This window comes from Petromyzon marinus, chromosome 1, assembly GCF_048934315.1.
Source record: "Petromyzon marinus isolate PM22_M1 ecotype Great Lakes invasive population chromosome 1, UKy_Petmar_22M1.pri1.0, whole genome shotgun sequence".
NCBI lineage: Eukaryota > Metazoa > Chordata > Hyperoartia > Petromyzontiformes > Petromyzontidae > Petromyzon > Petromyzon marinus.
Genome location: NC_133667.1, coordinates 28,251,305 through 28,270,029, shown reverse-complemented (window position 1 = coordinate 28,270,029; position 18,725 = coordinate 28,251,305). Strand labels below are relative to the sequence as shown.

General features: G+C 45.5%; 1 protein-coding gene across 2 annotated transcripts in view; it reads left to right on the top strand.

Annotated features, from left to right (window-relative positions):
• Positions 1-18,725, top strand: part of LOC116939322 (ADAMTS-like protein 3) — a 99,153-nt gene that overhangs the window by 65,477 nt on the left and 14,951 nt on the right. The window contains exons 18-23 of one of the 2 annotated variants that reach the window (XM_032947537.2): positions 3,684-3,930; positions 7,983-8,165; positions 12,849-13,002; positions 13,992-15,213; positions 17,134-17,261; positions 17,869-17,994. In XM_032947537.2, coding sequence (XP_032803428.2) covers positions 3,684-3,930; positions 7,983-8,165; positions 12,849-13,002; positions 13,992-15,213; positions 17,134-17,261; positions 17,869-17,994 — 2,060 coding nt within the window. Of the gene's footprint in view, positions 1-3,683; positions 3,931-7,982; positions 8,166-12,848; positions 13,003-13,991; positions 15,214-17,133; positions 17,262-17,865; positions 17,995-18,725 lie in introns of both variants that reach the window. The other variant, XM_032947527.2, reaches the window with a different exon arrangement.

Here is an 18,725-nt window from a genome sequence, read left to right as displayed (position 1 = left end):
CAACAGTTTTGGTTCGCAATACTAGACTTGCGATGCAGAGATCGCGGGTTTGTCATGGTGACTTGGCAGTTGAAAAATTGGGCATGTTTCCTTAAATCCATCATTAAATCCCTCCTGTCCACCCAGCAGAATAAATGGGTGCAACCATAGTTAGTCGATCAGCAGGTAGAGTAAATTGTAGGTGCTCTCCTCTTCCGAGATGTCTAACCAGTAAGGAAGAGTAGGCCAAGTACCCTCCAGAGGGGCTCTCCGGAGCTCCCACTCACGGAGGCCCTTCCATTGACCGAATCGCCCGTGAGGAGACCTTGGCCAGGTTGGGATTCCACCTCTACCGCTGCTGTTATTCGTTGACCATTCATGGAACAACGGATTACAGTGCAATGCTCTGCACCATCTCTATGCACAAGCAATTACATAAAGACACGTGAAAAGACCCCCTATATAGCCATAAGCAGACTGTTGGGGACAAGTGCCACCTCTATGAAGCCTGGCACGGCACAGGACGGGGTGGTGTGGCCAGTGCCTACGCCTGGCCGACTTTTGTCTCCCCATTGCCCACATTCGCACAGTGTAACACGTACTGATTTTAGTCTGAGATGACCTAGGGGAGGAGGCCCTGGAGCGGTTGATGAATTTATCACTGATGTTGGTCATTAGCAGGAATCGAATGCAGGTCGCCAGGTTTTGTAGTGCAGTCTGCTAACCACTTCACCACCGCTTCAACACACACGCGTGGACATTCATCACCCATTACACACACACACACATGTACAGTACTTAACACGTAAAAAAAAACACAGCTTGCATTAAGTTAATAAATATAAATTACCTGGTACATGCAACGACCAATTTTCACGTAGCTTTTTATTTCCTGGAAATTTTAGAAAAACGCTGTAGCAAAATAAATTGGTATTTTTTTTATTATTATATAGTGTTACTTGTAAAAAGCCAACATTTAAGAGAAAACAAATATTTAAAAAATAAACACGCATCTCCAGGAAAGAAAATCGTGCCGTGAAGAATATTGCTATAGACAACAAACCGGGGACTGCACAACAGGAATCAGTGCCAATCCAATTCCAGTTTGGCAAACAGTATTGCCTCATATTTAAACTGGGTATTTCTTATGCGGCTGAGGCATTTAGTGTCTCCTAAGCAATCTGGTACTTTACATTCACAGACCCATGAGATATCGCCACTGCAATTTAACTCCCCTGCCGTCGTGAAGCACAATTTTGTCTGCTCAGCCAGCAAGGTGTCAAAGGTCTTCGAAGTAACCCCTACTGACAGCTGAGATTTATTGAGATTTTTCCAAAATTAAATAAACCCCACTGGCACCCGATGGACAATGTTATAGCATTTAAAATAACGAGTGGTGCCACTGTTGTAAAAATAAAATATATTGGTATTTTTTTTTGCCACGTACGTGAATGTGCCTGGTTTTAATCTGACGGTGTGACTCCGTTAAACGTACGAGGTTTGATGCATTTTTTGTCAGTTCTGTTATTTTCCTGTTATCCTCGAGGTCATTTAAAGGTTCTGACCTGCCAGAACTCTCACTCCGATTTCAGTTTTGTAGCCTGAAAAACAACACACCTGCAACCTCTAACCTTTCTGATTGACTTCGACTGATTCAAGCCGGGCATCTGAAATCAATTAAAAACATTGACCTTGCTCTGCTTAGATGTTATTTCCTATTCAACGCATTGACTGTTTTTTTTTTCTAGTTATTTATGTTAACCAATATAACAACTACGAAGCACATATGCTGGGCAATGACAAAATATGTAGCAAAGACAGTGATTGATTACAAAACGTAGGGTATTTTCTTCCATATATATTTATTTAGATTTGTTCAAATGTTTTACCTGGGTAATATCTTGAGATGGAACATCTCGTTCACAAGGTTGCCCATGGCGTCAAGAGACACATAGCAAATGCGTACCGATATCTATACGAACATTAAAACATCTAAAATGTATTCAGAATACATTTATACAACGTCATATACACGTATACAGTGTCAAGGCAGTGCGAATGAGCATCACACGGCAGTCACACACGCGCGGCTGAGTTGGTGTGCACTGCCGAATCATATTCTGTAGAACACACTCGAGCTGTAACAGTCATACATTTTTTTTGTGCGAGTGAGTTCTAATCAAAGATTTAAATAGTGTTCAGACTGGTGGTGCGGTTAAGTGTATATGCTGATTTGTTTGTCGAGGGAAGCTTCTGACCCCAGCTTGGTCTCCGTAGCTCATTAGGTGCTCGCAGCTTAAATCAAACGTCTATGAAGTTCATTTCCATATGGCCATTCATGTGTACGAATTGATGAGACGATTCAAGGAAGCTCTCTTAAAAACAAAAACGTGAAGCACTTTACGGGGGGTTGAAACTGTTTAAAAGATATTTTAGAATGTTACCAGGTAAGGCCCACTGAGCTGTGTGGCTCTTTTTCAGAAGCGAACTTACCACAAATGAGAGCACAACGAAGTGGCTTACCACGTGGATATTTATTGCGGCCAAATACATTTAGAATCGACGCATGTCGGCCTGGAGAAACAAAAAAAACACACGACCACGGCGAGAGAGACTTGCAAACTCCAATTATACAGGCGTCAGGGTCGGGATCGAACCCATTACCTCCTGTAGTTAACATCTCACCACCGTGGGTCTCATTGCTCATCAGGAGATTCCTGCATTGAGGCGTTTAGCCACATTCTTAGTCAGTATTTTTACCATTGGTGGGAGGTAACCCACCCATTTCAGGGAATAACAGAAAAAAATAAATGCAGATAGCCCCGCAGCAAACTCATTGTCATGCAGCTAGCTATTCACGGCCCATCCCGTGGGCCCTCTAGGTAGGTTTCTCATGTCATAATGATTATTATTATTATTATACAATCCGACCAGTAATGCCATCAGAGGGCTGGTTTGCAAGTTCATGTACGCTTCTTGCAAATGCAGCCAGTGTGGGCTTACATGTGATGGATCGCAATCATGGGAGGAGCAAGACAGGCAGGATGGGCTGGCTACACGTACGACACACAAGTATCAAAGAAATCAATCGTTTATTTTGTGTGCCAATATCGCCCTCAATAAAGTAGGCATCAATTGCACATGAAAGCAGAACGGGAACGGCACAGGGGCATATGAAACCCGTCACGACCTCAGCAGCAAAATAGATTGCATCCGCACGCAAAATATAGTTCAACCGCCGTGTGCAACGAATAGCATGAGAAAAATAAGTACTGTAGTAAATGAAATAAATAATATGTAAAGAAAGTGTCTTTTTTCGTTAAAAAAAACCCCCGTAACTTTTACATCTACACGTTTCGTGAGCTGGAGAAATAAGATAATTTAAACTAAACTATGTTTCTCTTGCTGGCTAAGGTCCACTGAGCTATGTAGCTTTTTTTCTAGAGTGACCTGGCCACAAATGATAGCTCAACGAAGTGGCTTTCATAACGTGGACATTTCATAGCAGCCAAATTCAAAAACACATGTTTCTAAATGCGGAGGGAAAAACCTGCGAGAGAGAGAGACACCGCAAATTCCAAATATACAGCGGGCATCGTCAGGGTCGGGGATCAAAACCCACGAGACCTCCAGGCCGAGGCAGCTCAACATCTCGCCACCGATCGCAAACGAGTCACGGCATCCACGCCCCGCCGCTGTTGTAGGTGGGAGGAGGGCGAGTGGAGCCCGTGCCCCGTGAGCTGCGGCCAGGGCCTGCACACCCGGGAGGTGGTCTGCGCACGCCGTGTTGCCTCGCCGCCCGCCGGGCGGTCCCGCGAGCGGCCGCCGCCGCCGCCGCCGCCGCTGCTGCTGCTGCCCGATCGCGAGTGCGCCCTGCCCAAGCCGCCCGCAGCGCGCCCATGTGCCCGGCTGGACTGCCCGCCTGCCTGGCACGCGCAACCTTGGCAGCAGGTGTGTGCGCGTGTGCTGTGTGTGTGTCAGTATTTGTGTGCGCGTGCGTGTGTGTGTGTAAGTGTCTGCATGTGTGTTAGTGTCTGCATGCGCGTGTGTGTGTCAGTGTCTGTGTGCGCGTACGCGTGTATGTTTGTGTTAGTGTCTGCGTGCGCGCGTGTGTCAGTGTCTGCGTGTGCGTACGCGTGTGTGTGCGTGTGTGTGTCAGTTTCTGCGTGCACACTCACTCCTCAGTGTACCGGGAAAGGTCCTGGCATGGATTATTCAGCATCGCCTTGCCAGGCACGCTGAGGAGAGGTTTGCGGAGCCCCAATGCGGTTTCAGGAAAGGGTGGTCCTGCACAGATGCCATATTTTCTGTCCGTCTGCTACAGCAGAGGTGTAGGGAATTCCAACAAGACCTACATCTCTGCTTTATTGACCTGGTCAAGGCCTATGATGCCATCAGTAGGCCTGGGCTGTGGGTTGTTCTTCGTGCTTTCGGAGTCCCTGATCCACTGCTCACGATCATAAGGGCCTTCATGATGGTGAGCGGGCCTGGGTAAAACTACATGGCCGGGAGTCGGAGCCATTCCCTGTTCACTTCGGGGTGTGACAGAGATGTCTTCTGGCTCCCACATTATTTAACATCTATTTCGACCACGTAGTTCGTCAAGCCTTCAATAGCTGTACTGGAGGAATTTCCATCTGGTGCAGATACAATGGGAGGCTGATCGATGCCTGGGTGCGATCAAGGGATGGCTCCGTATTGCTCAACCATGTTATGTATGCCAATGATCTAGTAATTGCTGCTCACTCAGACGAGGAGTTAGAGGTGCTGCTGCTGAATCTGGAGCTTGCCACTAAGAGGTGGGGACCTACCATCAGTCCCACCAAAACTAAGCACCTGCCTGGGTACTTTGTACGATCGGACACTCCACCCCCACAACTCCCAATTGGTGATAGGGCAGTTGTGGAGAGAGTGGAGAGTTTCCCATACCTGGGAAGTGTGCTCATGACTGGCTCCGGTTTAACAGCAGAGGTCTCACTCCAAATCAATCGAGCGGCATTATCTTTTCATCGGTTGCATAACGCTGTGTGGAAGCTACCTGGTCTTTCGCTCCGCACGATGCTTCAGGTCTTCTCGGCCACAGTCATTCCCTCCCTTCTCTATGCTTGCGAAACGTGGACCCCCCTAATGGAACATCTTCGACGGTTAGAAACATTAGGCTGGCCTGCCTACGATCCATCTTGGGTTTAACCAGGCTGGATTGTGAGGAGCTCACATATCCTTGAAAGATCTGGACAAAGTCCCATTGGTGAGGTCCTCCGGCAGGCAAGGCTTTGTTGGCTGGGTCATGTAGCCAGCATGCCCAGCCACCGCATGCCTAAACATCTTTGTTTGGCTGGATCGAGGGAGCTAAACGGGCGCGGCACGGGCTAGAGAGGAGATGGAGTGATGTGGTACAGGAGGATGTGGAGCTGAGTGGACTTGCCGATGACTGGTACCAGCGGTGTTAAGATCGGCCTCTGTGGAGGAGGCTCGTGAAGGATGCTACTGGGCAGTTGGAGGCAGTCGCCCTCCAACAACAATGGAGGGGGGAGGAGTGACGCTCACAACAATGAGCGGAGTGCCGGGTGACTAAAGCACAGCAGGTTGGCACAGTAGGGGGCACAGGTGGTGCATCAGCCAGTCATCTCAGTCATCTCAGTCAGTCGCCCCGTAGCACCTGGGTCTGCCCCGTGACCTCCTGCCAGCGGGCGTTCGACACTTTATGTGGCCTCAAGGTGCACATGGCCTGGCACAAGCGTCGTGGTGACGTCACCGCCACTTAGTGGCGAATGGCGGTTGTTGTTGTGTGCGCGTGTGTGTCAGTATCATGTGTGTGTGCGCGCGCATGTGTGTCAGTGTCATGTGTGTGTGCACGCGCGTGTGGCAAGCGGTACTGTAGTGGTTAGCGCGCTGCGCTATAAACCCGGCAACCCGGGTTCGATTCCCGCTCACGGCCAACACCCAATGACGATTATCTTTTCTGTGCGATTTATTTACGTTTTCCATCAGGTTTTTGTTTTGGTGACATGTTTCATCTTTACTCACGTGTGTTTCTGTTCAAGCTCAGATCGTTTTCTCCTTTATTTAAGTACATTAATATATTTTTTGGAGCGTATGCTGTAATGGTTAGTGCACTGCGCTTGCGATGCAGAGTTTATCGGTTCAGACTACAAGCAACGGGAGTTGAAACAATGTTAAAGTTTCTCAAATATCCCTGCCTCTGTCCACACCACGTTCAGTCGATTGGTTGGTCGCATGTGGTGGGGCAAAGTGTGGATACTCGAGCCTATTCCAAGATGACTGGCCGATGTGAAAGAGTAGGCCAAATAAGCTCTCGTGGAGGCCCTTCCACCAGCAGTTGAGTGAGAAAGTAAATGCAGGGCTGTACCTTCGCCTATATTCGAAACTTGTTGACATCAATTGGCAAGGTGATTTGTTCTGTGGAAGAGAGTAACTTCCTGTACTGATTATACAAAAGAGGTAAAGAGTAACTTCCTGCACTGAATATACGGAACAGGTCATTCCACTGTTAGACACTGCTAATAGATCTGCCTCTTAGTATTCATTAGTTTTGTACTGAAGGCTAGCACTATTAATAGCACAACTGAACCCATTTCGAATTTTACCAAAATATTTTATCAATTCCAGTTCATGATTTTATAGAGTTTTTTGTAATTCTCCAATTTCATTTGTAGGAAATCATTATTCATCAATGAACAGTTCTTCCGGTCCAAAATAAAGCATCAGCGTATCGTTAATTTTTGTTTTATTCTTGTACAACTGGTTAAAATAAATATTGCATTTCTCCACTCAAGTATGTTCTTTCTTGTTTAATATATTATTCTAAGTTACAATCATATAAATGTTGCTCCAAATAAGGAATTGAAGTTGATAGTGACTGGCATGCTTCACATATATTTCGTATATTTGGTGACAGGTGTGCTGTTTTTAAATGACTTGATTTCAATCCACAAGTGGCTCAAGAAGTATTGGTTTCACGAAGTTAATTTCCTTTATGACTTGTTTTTTATTTTACCAACTCTTTATGCGGTATTCGCTGCCAGGTTTATTTTTTGGGGGCATAAAAGTTGAAGCCCTTGTAACCACATCCTTCTATTTCGGAATCCTGCTTGAGGATTTAGTTTTATGATATATATAAAATGGAAGTCATTGATTTACAATGAACATAAAGTGTTAAGTACATATCTTAGTTCATATACATGTATTGCAACTTATCGATTACAACTTTAGAAATTAATAAGGCTGTTAATGGTGCTGTTTCTTGCCGGTCTTTTAACATTTTGGTTCTTTGGGCCTGTGTACAGAAACAGTGATAAACGTATTTATTGCATTAATACGCTCATACGTATTAGTTATTCTCAACTGAAGATGCCATGAATATAAACACGTTGAAAATTTGATTAACTCAGTATTTGTGTCTTACTGCATAGTCAATTAATAATCAAATCAGCATCAAATTGCGTGTTCTGAAATTTCAAGCGCTTTAATTAAATTCCAAGGTACGTTATATGCACCGCAAGTTTAGCTAATATCGCAACTTTGAAAATTGAGTTTCAGGTGCGGTCATAAGGTAGTAACTATTCATACGTTTAAGAAGTATAGAAACTATTCAAAAATACTCTTTTTTATTTTATCAGGTAAGCTAAAAGGCTCTTTTTCAGAAGCGACCTGGCCACAAATTATCGCTCAACAAAGTGGCTTATCATGTGGAAATTTGCAGCAGCCCAATACTCGAAGTGCATGTTTTTTAAATGCGGATGGAAAAACCAGAGGACCCAGAGAAAATCCACACGACCACAGGGAGAACACACAAACTCCAAATATACAGCAGGCAACAGGGTCAGGTTTTGAACCCACAACCTCCTGCTTACCAGGCGAAGAAGCTAACATCGTGTTACCGTGGCGCCTATATATGTATAAACCTACCCCCGAACACGTGAACGTTTGGCAGCGAGCTGCGCGCGAATAATTAATGCCGTTTCGTCTTAATTTTTGGGCAGTGCTCCCGGACGTGCGGCCGGGGCTCGCAGACGCGGGCGGTGCTGTGCCAGCAGCGGCGAGCCGACGGGACCTTCCTGGCCCTGCCAAAAGCGCTCTGCCGAGAATCCCCCCCTCCGGCACACCGGCAGCCGTGCGCTCAGATCGACTGTGCCCCGCGTTGGGCCACTCGACCCTGGCAGCAGGTGAGCGGTAGGCGCGGTCGGGGCAAGTCACGAAAGCAATATTCGACGGGTAAAGGTGCGGCCCGGCAATTTCCTCGGTTCATGCCGCCGGCGGCGGGGGGGCCTCCTCTGGAGGAAACTCGAGAGCAGTGCTTCTGAACATTTTAACAATTCCACGGCACACTTTTCAGCTTGCTTGATTTCCGTGGGCGCACTGAGCCAAATTGCCGCAAAGTACCCACAAACCACCGCTAAGTACCACAAACAAAAAAAACCTCAAACACACCTCCCCCCTCTCCGACCACGTCTGGCTGGTGCGTGGGCTACCAATAATAACGTGCGCTGGTCGGTGGGAGGATGCCGTGGGTAGCGGTGCCATGGGTGGTTGAAGTTCTTTCCTTTCCTATTCAGTTCTTTTTCAAATACAGGCATACCTCCTATAGCGCCCAGGAAGTGTGACTTGAAACAGCGCTGCTATAGGAGGTCATTATTACATGGTACCAATGGCGATGCATTCCCGACCGCTATTTGTGTTTGACCTATGAGCGATATATATGAGGGCTTCATTGGGGTATTGGTAATCGCCTTAATACTGATATTGTGCACATAATAAATGCATTAAAGCATTTTATGTACGTAAAAAAAACTTTGAATGATGACGACATAAAAAATGCAGTAAGTGACGTACTCACAAGTGCATTCGGCCAGAGCTTGCGTGAACCACCGTCTGCCGTGAATACACTTTCAGCAGGAAGCTGTGCAGCACAAATGGGATTACTCGATACATTGATCGCCAATTAAGCGATGTGGTCATTAACCCTCGATGATTCGATGAGCAGAATCGATACAATAGACACCTCGGTTCAGGTTCCACAAGACTAAGACCATGTATGGGCAAAGACACGCCCCTACGAGCAACGGCACGCCTACTTTCCTCCATATATTGGGAAAGACACGCTTACTTCCATATATGGGGCTGATCTCTCCCAGGAATTTTCCTCCAGGACAAAAGAGCGTTATAAGGAAACAGCATTATAGGAGGCAGTGCGATGTCTGTAGGTTCTTTCATGATTCCGGCAATTCCACGGCACACCTTTTACTTTGCCGCAGCAGACTGGTATGCTATGTCACACCGGTTGAGAAGCCCTCTAGAAGGATTTATTTCCTCTTCTCCCACGCTGGTCAATGTTGTATAAATGTAGCATGCGGTATAATTGAAAAATAATTAAACATTTGCACAATCGGTGTGTGAGTCAAAAATGTACGCTTTGTGGGAAGCCAGCATTGAGAGATGAACTCCCATTATAGAAATGTGGAATTACCATCGTTCAGCTATGGCTGAAAGTACATGAGCAGTGAAAGGGTTTAACTTTTTTACTTTAAAATCAATCCATCAGTGACTTCGTTGGCTGTAAGGTAATGTCATTTTAAAATTGTTATATATATTGGGAAATATAAACCTATATTATGGATGATATTGGTCGCGAAAGCCTACGTGTTAAACAAATTCTCTACATGTTGAGAATCACGTTTACGCTGGTGAGATTTGTGATGTTTGAAGTGGCATCCCATTCAGCATGAGCGGCTTTGAAAATGAAGAGGCAGATCAAATATTAACAGCCAAGCTGTAGTGGACATATCTACATGAATGATTTTATATATATGTACTTATATTTATAAAAAAATGTTTTAAAATATGAATGTTTCACAGCATTGAATGCCCAAGGGGAACTTTGAGATAGTCAGTCAGGTCTTCCGTATAAAATAAACTTGTCTCGATGGGTTGTTGTTAAAATCGAGCATTTATCACCTGAACTGCAGACGGAAGAAGGTTGGAAAACACCTCGGGAAACACCTCCCTCGTGCATATTATCAGAGTTGTCTTTTTTGTTTGCATTTTGACTGCTTGTGTTGTGGTTATTGCAAACATGATGCCTTGAATAAAGGTGTCAGTTTTTGTGCCAGTTAAAAGGGTAAAACCTATTCCTATATCTTGTTTCTGGCAAAGGAGGTCTCATAATGTAAATGCTCACCCCGAGCCCTCAATACTCTGATAGTGCGCTGTTTTTTGAGTTGTACGCCTTTTGGCGTCTTCTTGTCCAACACCAATGGAGACTAGGCTCGAAGAAAAGCTGTCTCGGGTGTGGACCAATCAAATTCAAGGACAGTGCATATTATCAGAGTTGTCTTTTTTGTTTGCATTTTGACTGCTTGTGTTGTGGTTATTGCAAACATGATGCCTTGAATAAAGGTGTCAGTTTTTGTGCCAGTTAAAAGGGTAAAAGCTATTCCTACCTCCCTCGTGGTCATAGATAGCTGCGCACACAACTCTTGAGCGCTAACTAGGAATCACGCTGATGAAATTACTCCAGTCACAAATTTATGCACGAATAGAACTGCCCTAAAAAGGACAATCTATATATATAATTGGTGACTTGTGCTATGTGAAGAAGGGCCAATGCTCGGCACATCGCCTATTTTAATTTTTTTTCCTTTTAGCATGTGTAGTTGACGCATGTGTTGAGTTGTTTTAATTGCCTCGTATGCACCACTGCCAACGCAGTATCACGTGCTTGTAACGTCGCGTAAGTTTGTGCAAATGCTACTGAAGTGGTTTTTAACAAAACATCTGACAAAATCATAATCAGAGAACAACTAAAACTCAGCAATCGAATAAAGCTTGTCAGTAGTCACATGGTGAGCGTTCATCTTAATTATATCAACATTTTTTTTTGACTGACCTCCATCTCAATTATGAGAATACGTTTGGGACAATTAGTCCCTGTTGTGTTTGTGTGTTTTGTTTTAAACGTTATTTATATATCGAATGTGCTAAATAAACAGCCGTTATTTATGCCGCAGGGCTACTTTCAACATTAGCCAAGCGAGGAACGTGGAAAAAGTTAGGGTAACTTTAGCCTCCCAGTGGAGAGGGGAACTATATGGGCTTGGGGCTGATGTGATATCAGATATGCCTTATAGAGGAGAGAATTACGATGGCACACACAAAAAAATAGCGCTTACATTAAATGAATATGACATCCTAGGCAAGATATTCAGGAGTTTGAAGATGCATTAAAAAAATCACTGTTCAAATTTCCTTTTTCCAAGACACGATTCCTTTGCACATTTATACATGTGGTAAATACACAGGAATATATGTAGATCCATAATAGAGGTTTTTGGGTGAGATCGCGTAAAATATATAAATGTGTTGTTAAAAACCCGCCACCACCCGACACAGCCAACTAGTAAGGGTTGTCACATAAACAGAGCGTGGTCAATTCGTCACCAGTACAGCCACACCGGTGTGTTGGAGTGCTAAGCCACAACATTTACAAACTGAGTACGACGTTTCGCCAGTAATTACAACTAGCTTCATCATGCGACAGCCAGATTTGTGGAGAAGTCTTACTGTTTGGTTCCTTATATAGAGGCGTAGATGTGTTGATCACCCTTCTGCGCTCTTGCACAATGTGGGGGGGGGGGGGGAGGATTACTGAGACAACGTACATGATGCATGTGCATTATGCGAGCCCTTTGAACTTGTCGTTCCTGTCTATTGTGTTTATTAAAATAGCCCTACCAACGGTAATCCCTATTGAAATACGCTGTCCTTTGTAGGCATGCATTTAAATAATGTATTATTAAATTATTCGCTGCCACGCAGCACTAAGATAGTAGCTATCAATTGAGTGTCCTTGTTGGCACGTGTGTTCTGCTCCTGCTGATAGTTGCATTTGGGAGAAATAAATATTTCTCTGATGTTCTTTTAGTCTCGTGCTGGTCATTCGTCCTGTTTGCCCGACATAACATTTACCACACGTGCAGTTAATCCTGTACACACCTTCTGTTGATAGCTTCGGTAATACATCTTTTGTACCAGATATTAAATTCTGTGTTTTATGTACCTTGCCAAATCTAACTCGCATGCTTTGTTTTTCCAAACATCTGGCTAGTTTATCAGTTACTCCCGCAATATTTTGATCGTTTTAATTACTTGGGCAGTTTCAATGCTCTTATTTGATTTGGTTTTGGTATTCAATGCCCTGTTGATTTGTGCATCATTGTAACCGTTCATTTGCAGCGCTTCTTTAACATGTTGAATTTCCCTTCTCAGACTGTCACCATCTGACACTTTCTTAGCCCGATGAATGAGCGTTTTGATAAGAGCAGATTTCTGTGCGGGGTGATGGTGTGACTCTGCATTCAGATAGGCGTCAGTGTGCGTTTTCTTTTAGTAAACACTGTTATTTTACCATTTCCACCCCGTCCGAGAAGAATATCCAGAAATGGTAGAGTTCTGTCAGCTTCCACTTCCATGGTGAACTGGATGGATGGGTTTTGTGAGTTGAGATGATTTAGAAATGCGTTCAGTGTATCTTTGCCGTGTGGCCAGACCACCAATGTGTCATCCACATATCTAAACCAAGCAGATGGTTTAGTGTGCTTGAAGCTATTGCTTTTTCTTTATTTATTCCCTATACAGTGTTTACATTTTATTTACTACCATTCAAACATTTCCAATTCAGTTTTCCACTTCAAACAGCGCCGGGCGTCACCGTGCTTACATATACACGTGTTTGAACCGAGCTCGATTTCCCCTCCGCTGATCTCGTGATACCTTGTGAACGTATTTAAACGTCTTCCGTTTTTTCGCCTTCCCGTGACCGCCCCCCCCCCCCCGGCCCCTGCCACGCACAGTGCTCGAGAAGCTGCGAAGTGGGGAACCAGTGGCGTGCTGTCTCGTGTCAGACGCTGTCAGGCGCCGGGGAGACGCTGACTGTTGATCCGGCTGTCTGTCAATCGCTTCCCAAACCCCTCTCCACCAAGGTTTGCAGTCTTCGCCCTTGCACACGTGAGTGCTGCATCCCTTGAGCCTTTGCGTGCCCACGCCATTCGTATTTAGACCGCAACAACTTTGTAAGACGTGGGTTGTTTCCAGCCATGCTTCACCACACTTGTCAGTGTGAGCCGGTAAAGTGTAGGGCCCTGTTCAGATATAATTAATTTGCCGCTTGAGTCGTTAAGTTAAAAGCGTGGTGTGCTCAGCACTGTTGCCACTGCCTTCTCTCTCGATATTCATATGTTGGCCTTTGGATACTATGTAGATTTTTACATCATTAGGGGAAAACTCAAGCAACACATATGGTAATATATTTATTTGAGACTTGTGCGGGCATACGTATCTGTGACACATTGTTGACGCGTTTTCAAATCATAATGGTGTCAACTAGGGTACAGCCGAGTGATGTGATTCATGTGGACAGCAGCGTAAAAATTATAGAATCTACACGCTCCCCAAAACTTTCACAAATTCTGGACGTCTGCTGTAATTGCACCTTACAGCTGTACAGTAAGACATCCGTGCAACACTTAAAGCTCTCCTGGTGACAATATGCATGAATGCCGCTGGAGATCTGCTGCTGGTGTGCATTCATTCTCACAGGGCACAAGTTCAGCCACACGTCAATGTGCATCGGGTTTGCAAGGACACTCGCTAGCTAAGAACTACGCCTGCCTGAGCAGTCACGGCGACACCCTGCAGTGAATCTAGAAGCCCAATCTTGAGATGTAAATCATAATTATTCTTTATGCAGAAGTTGGTGAAATGTAGTGAAACGGTCCCGCATGACTGACATAGCGTGGGGAGGCCTTTAGGTTCCAGTGGATTGACAATGGGCTGAATTTTTAAAATATATATGTATCGTTGTGATTAGCACTGTAAGCCACGTACGGTGCAAAAGAAGTTCAGCATACATAATGTGGTGTTTTATAGCAAGTGCTTTTCCTTTTGTATCCACGTTTATTGTCGTTAATCATTCACTCTTCTCGGGTCTCACACAGATGGAAAAGGCAAGCAGAGCAACAGGAAGTCCACCAGGAAGGAGCCGCAGATTGCGGCGATGCACAAAGTGTACATCCAGTCGCGCTGGGATCGCCGGCTCCACTTTGACGTTGGCGGCCGTGCCTACTTGCACCCCAAGACGACGGTGGTGGTCCGCTGCCCCGTGCGCCACTTTGACAAGGCCCTCATCCGCTGGGAGCGCGACGGGCTGCCCCTCGCCAACTCTTCGCGGATCGTCCTCGGACGCTCCGGTGCCTTGAAAGTGCGCCACCTGGAGACCAGCGACATCGGCGTTTACACGTGCGTGGCGGGCTCGGCCCGAGAAAACTTCGCCGTCAAGTTGATCGGCGTCGTCGGCGGCGGCGGCGACGTTGGGTCGAGCCAGGGCTCGCGAGTGGCCAAGCAGAAGAGCGAGCCGCCCGTCCTGTCGGGCGCGGAGGAGTTGAAACACAACGAAGCCGCGAGCTCCGCCAGCAAGGAGATGGACGTGCAGAAGCTGCGCAAGCAAATCACAGCGAACAAGTACGAATTTTACAGGGACGATGGGAGTTTGTATGACCGGATTGTTCTCCGAGTGCTGGAAAAAAAGCTGGAGGCTAAAACGAAGCCGGCATCCACTGAATCTTCTGACTCGGCAGATAAAGATTACTCGTACGACGACATCATTAACTTGGATGCTTCCAATCCAGTGGCGTACATTACCGAGGAAGACAAACTGGAGGGCCTTATCAGAAACATCACCCTCCGCCTCCGAGGACAGCATCAAATCGGTACCTCCACTCAACCAGCGAGGGATCTGATTGCTAAGAGCCCGACGCAGACTCTGAGCCCGAGAGCCGCCGGAGTGTTTGAGCAGGGCAAATGGGAGGGGAATAATAGCGTTGCATCCACAGCGGTGCCCACACAAAACCCTCGCAGTCTCTCTGCAGAACCGGAGGCAACCACTGAAGAGCCTGGCGATTTTCTGCACACAGCTCAAGTGAATGATGGTTATCGAGCGTCCCCCAGGTTTACGAGTGCCCCCTACGAGGTTCCGGCTATCGAGAGAGAGGCTCTACCATTAAGTCTCCTGTCACACAAAGACATCAGGGTGCAAGTGGGCCACCCATTGCTCCTAAGCCATCGGCCCGAGGCCCTGACATTAAGCTGTAATGCACACGGAGTCCCTTCTCCTGTTATCACTTGGCTACAAGACGACACGCCTGTGGCTTTCGGCAACAGGTAACTTTCGCGTGCTAATAATAATTTTGTGAAACGTCTCTGATTCATATGTATCTCCAGTCATGTAAATATTGTATCCGTGTCTGTGATTGTACGAGGAGCGGAGGCATAGTGGTACGCGTGCACTGCACTACAAACACTGCTGTGGCTTACATCAGTTCCAAGTGAAACCAGAACTTCTCCCGGGCCTCTTCTAGATTGACTGAGACGTAACGAGCATCCCGTGCCTCGTGTAAAACTAAGCACAGGAGAGGCAAAGGTGGTCGTCCGTGGTACTGGCCACACCACTCCCTCATGCTTCGCTGTTGGCATGAGTAGGTACTCCCTAACAGCACTTGCTTCACCATTCTTTCAGGATAGATGGGGGATCTTTGTCTTTGGGTGTGGATGCATACATCAGAATTGGGGAGATATAGGCAGGTGGGCAAGGCACTGGCCACACGGCAACCAGGTGTCATGTGAGGACATTAATTGGTGCTCTCTAACAGCACTTGGGGAGTGATTTTCTTTGTTGAGTATATGCATATGCTGTAGGTTTGGAACACGGTGGTGTCTTCACAACTGGTTACTCACTGGTGGTTATACTTTACTGGACGATTATCCTAATGGTCTGATGTTGATTCCTGGCCATGCACATATCTGGTATGGTGTCTCTGTGTTAACAAACTTAATGTCAGCACTCGGAAGGCAAAGGCATCCAAACATGGTGCTGGCCTTGTGATGTGTTGCGAGCACCATAGCTCAATGGTATATCCATAATAATAATAACTGAACTCACAACCGTTTGTCAATCCACTTTTGGATGAGGGCCTCTCCACACCGGGTTGGTCGTGTATAAACAATTCATATAAATGGAGCAGAGATCAAATAATATAAAAATATATTTGCAGCCTTAATAAATATTTCGGAGTGGTGGTGGTGGTGGTAGTGTCGTGTCAGGTTTGCCAAAAAAAAGAAGTCTTGATGAAAGTTAATGCTGAAAACAATATAACCATAAAGGCTTGCAGGAAACTTAATTAACAAGATGTTGCTATCTCAATTGAGATCTTGGCTACGATGCCCATCAGTGGCCAGGGATTGCGCTGTTTGAGTGTTGAGGGATTAGAACGGCTCTTGTCAAAGCAACAACCTGAGACGGCACAGCCAACCAGGTTGGTCCGGTATGTTGTAATCCTAGACTAATGCAAGGCAAATACATGCGTCAGTGAGCATTCTGTGGGCCGCTTGCAAGCAAGCCTATTTATTGATCCCTAGACCCAACACATGCGTTGCCCATCCTGCAAGGGATGGAACGGTTGTTCATTCAGGACAATGCGGACGTATTATGGTTGTCCCGCATTCGTTGTCGTGGGCCATGATATATTCACCGCTAGGCAAAGGTATCTCCAAGTCATTAGAGTCGTTCATGGTTCTGCGATGTTATAATTATAATTAGTCCAGCTCATTGCTCCGACGCTGCTTTGGATGTCCTCTTTGGCGACTGAATTCCTTTGGCTGCCATTCCATTCATAGTCTCGACCGTGGCTAACTTCCATTTTACTGATTAGTACTGCCAAAGTGCACTTACTCTTTTTGTATGTCTATAAGAAAAATCGGAAAGAGATACATTTATCGCAACCGTGTTAAATAAATATTGAATAGTGCACAGCAAAAGCATAAATGTGACTGCTCTTGGTTTATATCTGTATGGTCTTCCCACATGGCTCAAAATACTTAATTTTATTTAACAGGAGCACATATGCAATGGGGTGCATGCTGCTTTAAAAATTATTTAAGTCATACCACACGCCTTATGCAGACTCATTGTTCTGGGTTTGACAATAACCATGTTGGAAAAGGTTTTTGCGCACAGGTGCATAATCATTTTCTAGATAAACACTCTGTCACCGGTAATAAATAGTTGTCCGCGTTTGCCTGCAGGGTTTCGGAGCAGACGGACGGCTGCCTGCGCATTGAACAGCCCGTCGAGTCTGACAGTGGACTCTACACCTGCCTGGCTACCAACCGGGCCGGCACGGACACCCTGTCCTCCCTCGTTACCATCACTGGTAGCTCGCGTTTCTTTCTCTTGCTCTCTCTCTCTCACTTGGCAACGTTGTACTTGCAGTGGGAAGTACATCAAAGCTAGAACACGTGAAAGTTATGTAATTCAAGAAGAAATGTATGCACTGGCCATTTTTACGTGACTGTCAATGTCGGTGATTTTCTTTTGGCTGTGCACATTGCTTCACAATGTGGGCATTCCATTAACCTCCTGGGTATTTTGTAAAGCAAAAAAAATATGAATTTCATATGAGTACCATTTTGTGGCAAAGTTAACAGTGATTCTATGGATAGCTTGGACCCATCACAGCAATGCGGAATTTTCACCACTGGTTTAAGGCCATGAGCAATAGATGAGTACTGCCTCATTTCCTGGTCATTCGAGTAGAAAATTACTTTGACTCTTGGCTTAATTCAATAATGCACTCATTATTAATACATGCATACTTTGTATATAATATTAATATGGATGTTATTCTGGACAAGACTCAAGACATTTATTTTTCTTAATTACATTTTGCTTCCCTGATGAAATTAATAATAAAACAAAAAATGTCGACGTGTAATTGTTCGGTTTGTTGTTTCGACGGATGTTGTTTTAATCAACAGCAGACTCCCTGATTAAAACTACGAGGGAGGTCATCACCGATCTGAGTGCAAGGCTTGTTCAGGTCAATGTTGGAGGCATGGTCCGGGTCCGGGCTGGCACAAACGTCACTCTGGGCTGCCATATGGACAGTAAGAGCTCTCGACCATAAATTGCTTGCTTACTTTACGAGCACACGAAAGAGTACTGAATGTTTGTTTGGCTGTGACGGATATAGATTTGACTGCGACCGTGACTCTTTTTGTCAAGCCTAATAAAACGAAATACTGGAGTGTGTGATTTTTATGAGCGTACACATATATATTTTTTAGATGCTTTCGAGAAAATGTAATGTCGCATGCATTCACTCGTTCGTGTTTCATATGAGAAAGGAGTACAATTAGGGTTCTGTTTTCAGTTTTGTAAGTTAATGCAAAAAGGAGGTCCCCGAGGAAGGTTTACGGTCAAGAGACATTCCCAACACTGCAATGAAATGGACACCTTTGACCATACTGGCATGCACAAGGGTCATGGGTTGTCTCATAGATGGTGCATTGTCCCAAAGCACATTTTAAAGACAAATTCGTTCCGACTTCGAAAGGTCAGTGCAGTAATCACAAACTATACACCGCGTTTCTGTTTGTGTGTGTTGGTGGCCGTTTAAATGGAATCAACCGTTGCTTTTGTCCATTTTACTCTGTCGGGACAAAAAAAAGTACCCAATGCGTGTGGATTTTGCTCTCCCAGGTCACACGCGCGCAGTCACTGCGGGTGGCGAGGGTGTCGGGACACCCCCCACGAAAATTCTTACATATGGATGGCTCGGAGACGCTCCCACAAACAGTCAAACAGAAATCGTCGTATTTTCAAGTCCACGCTTTTT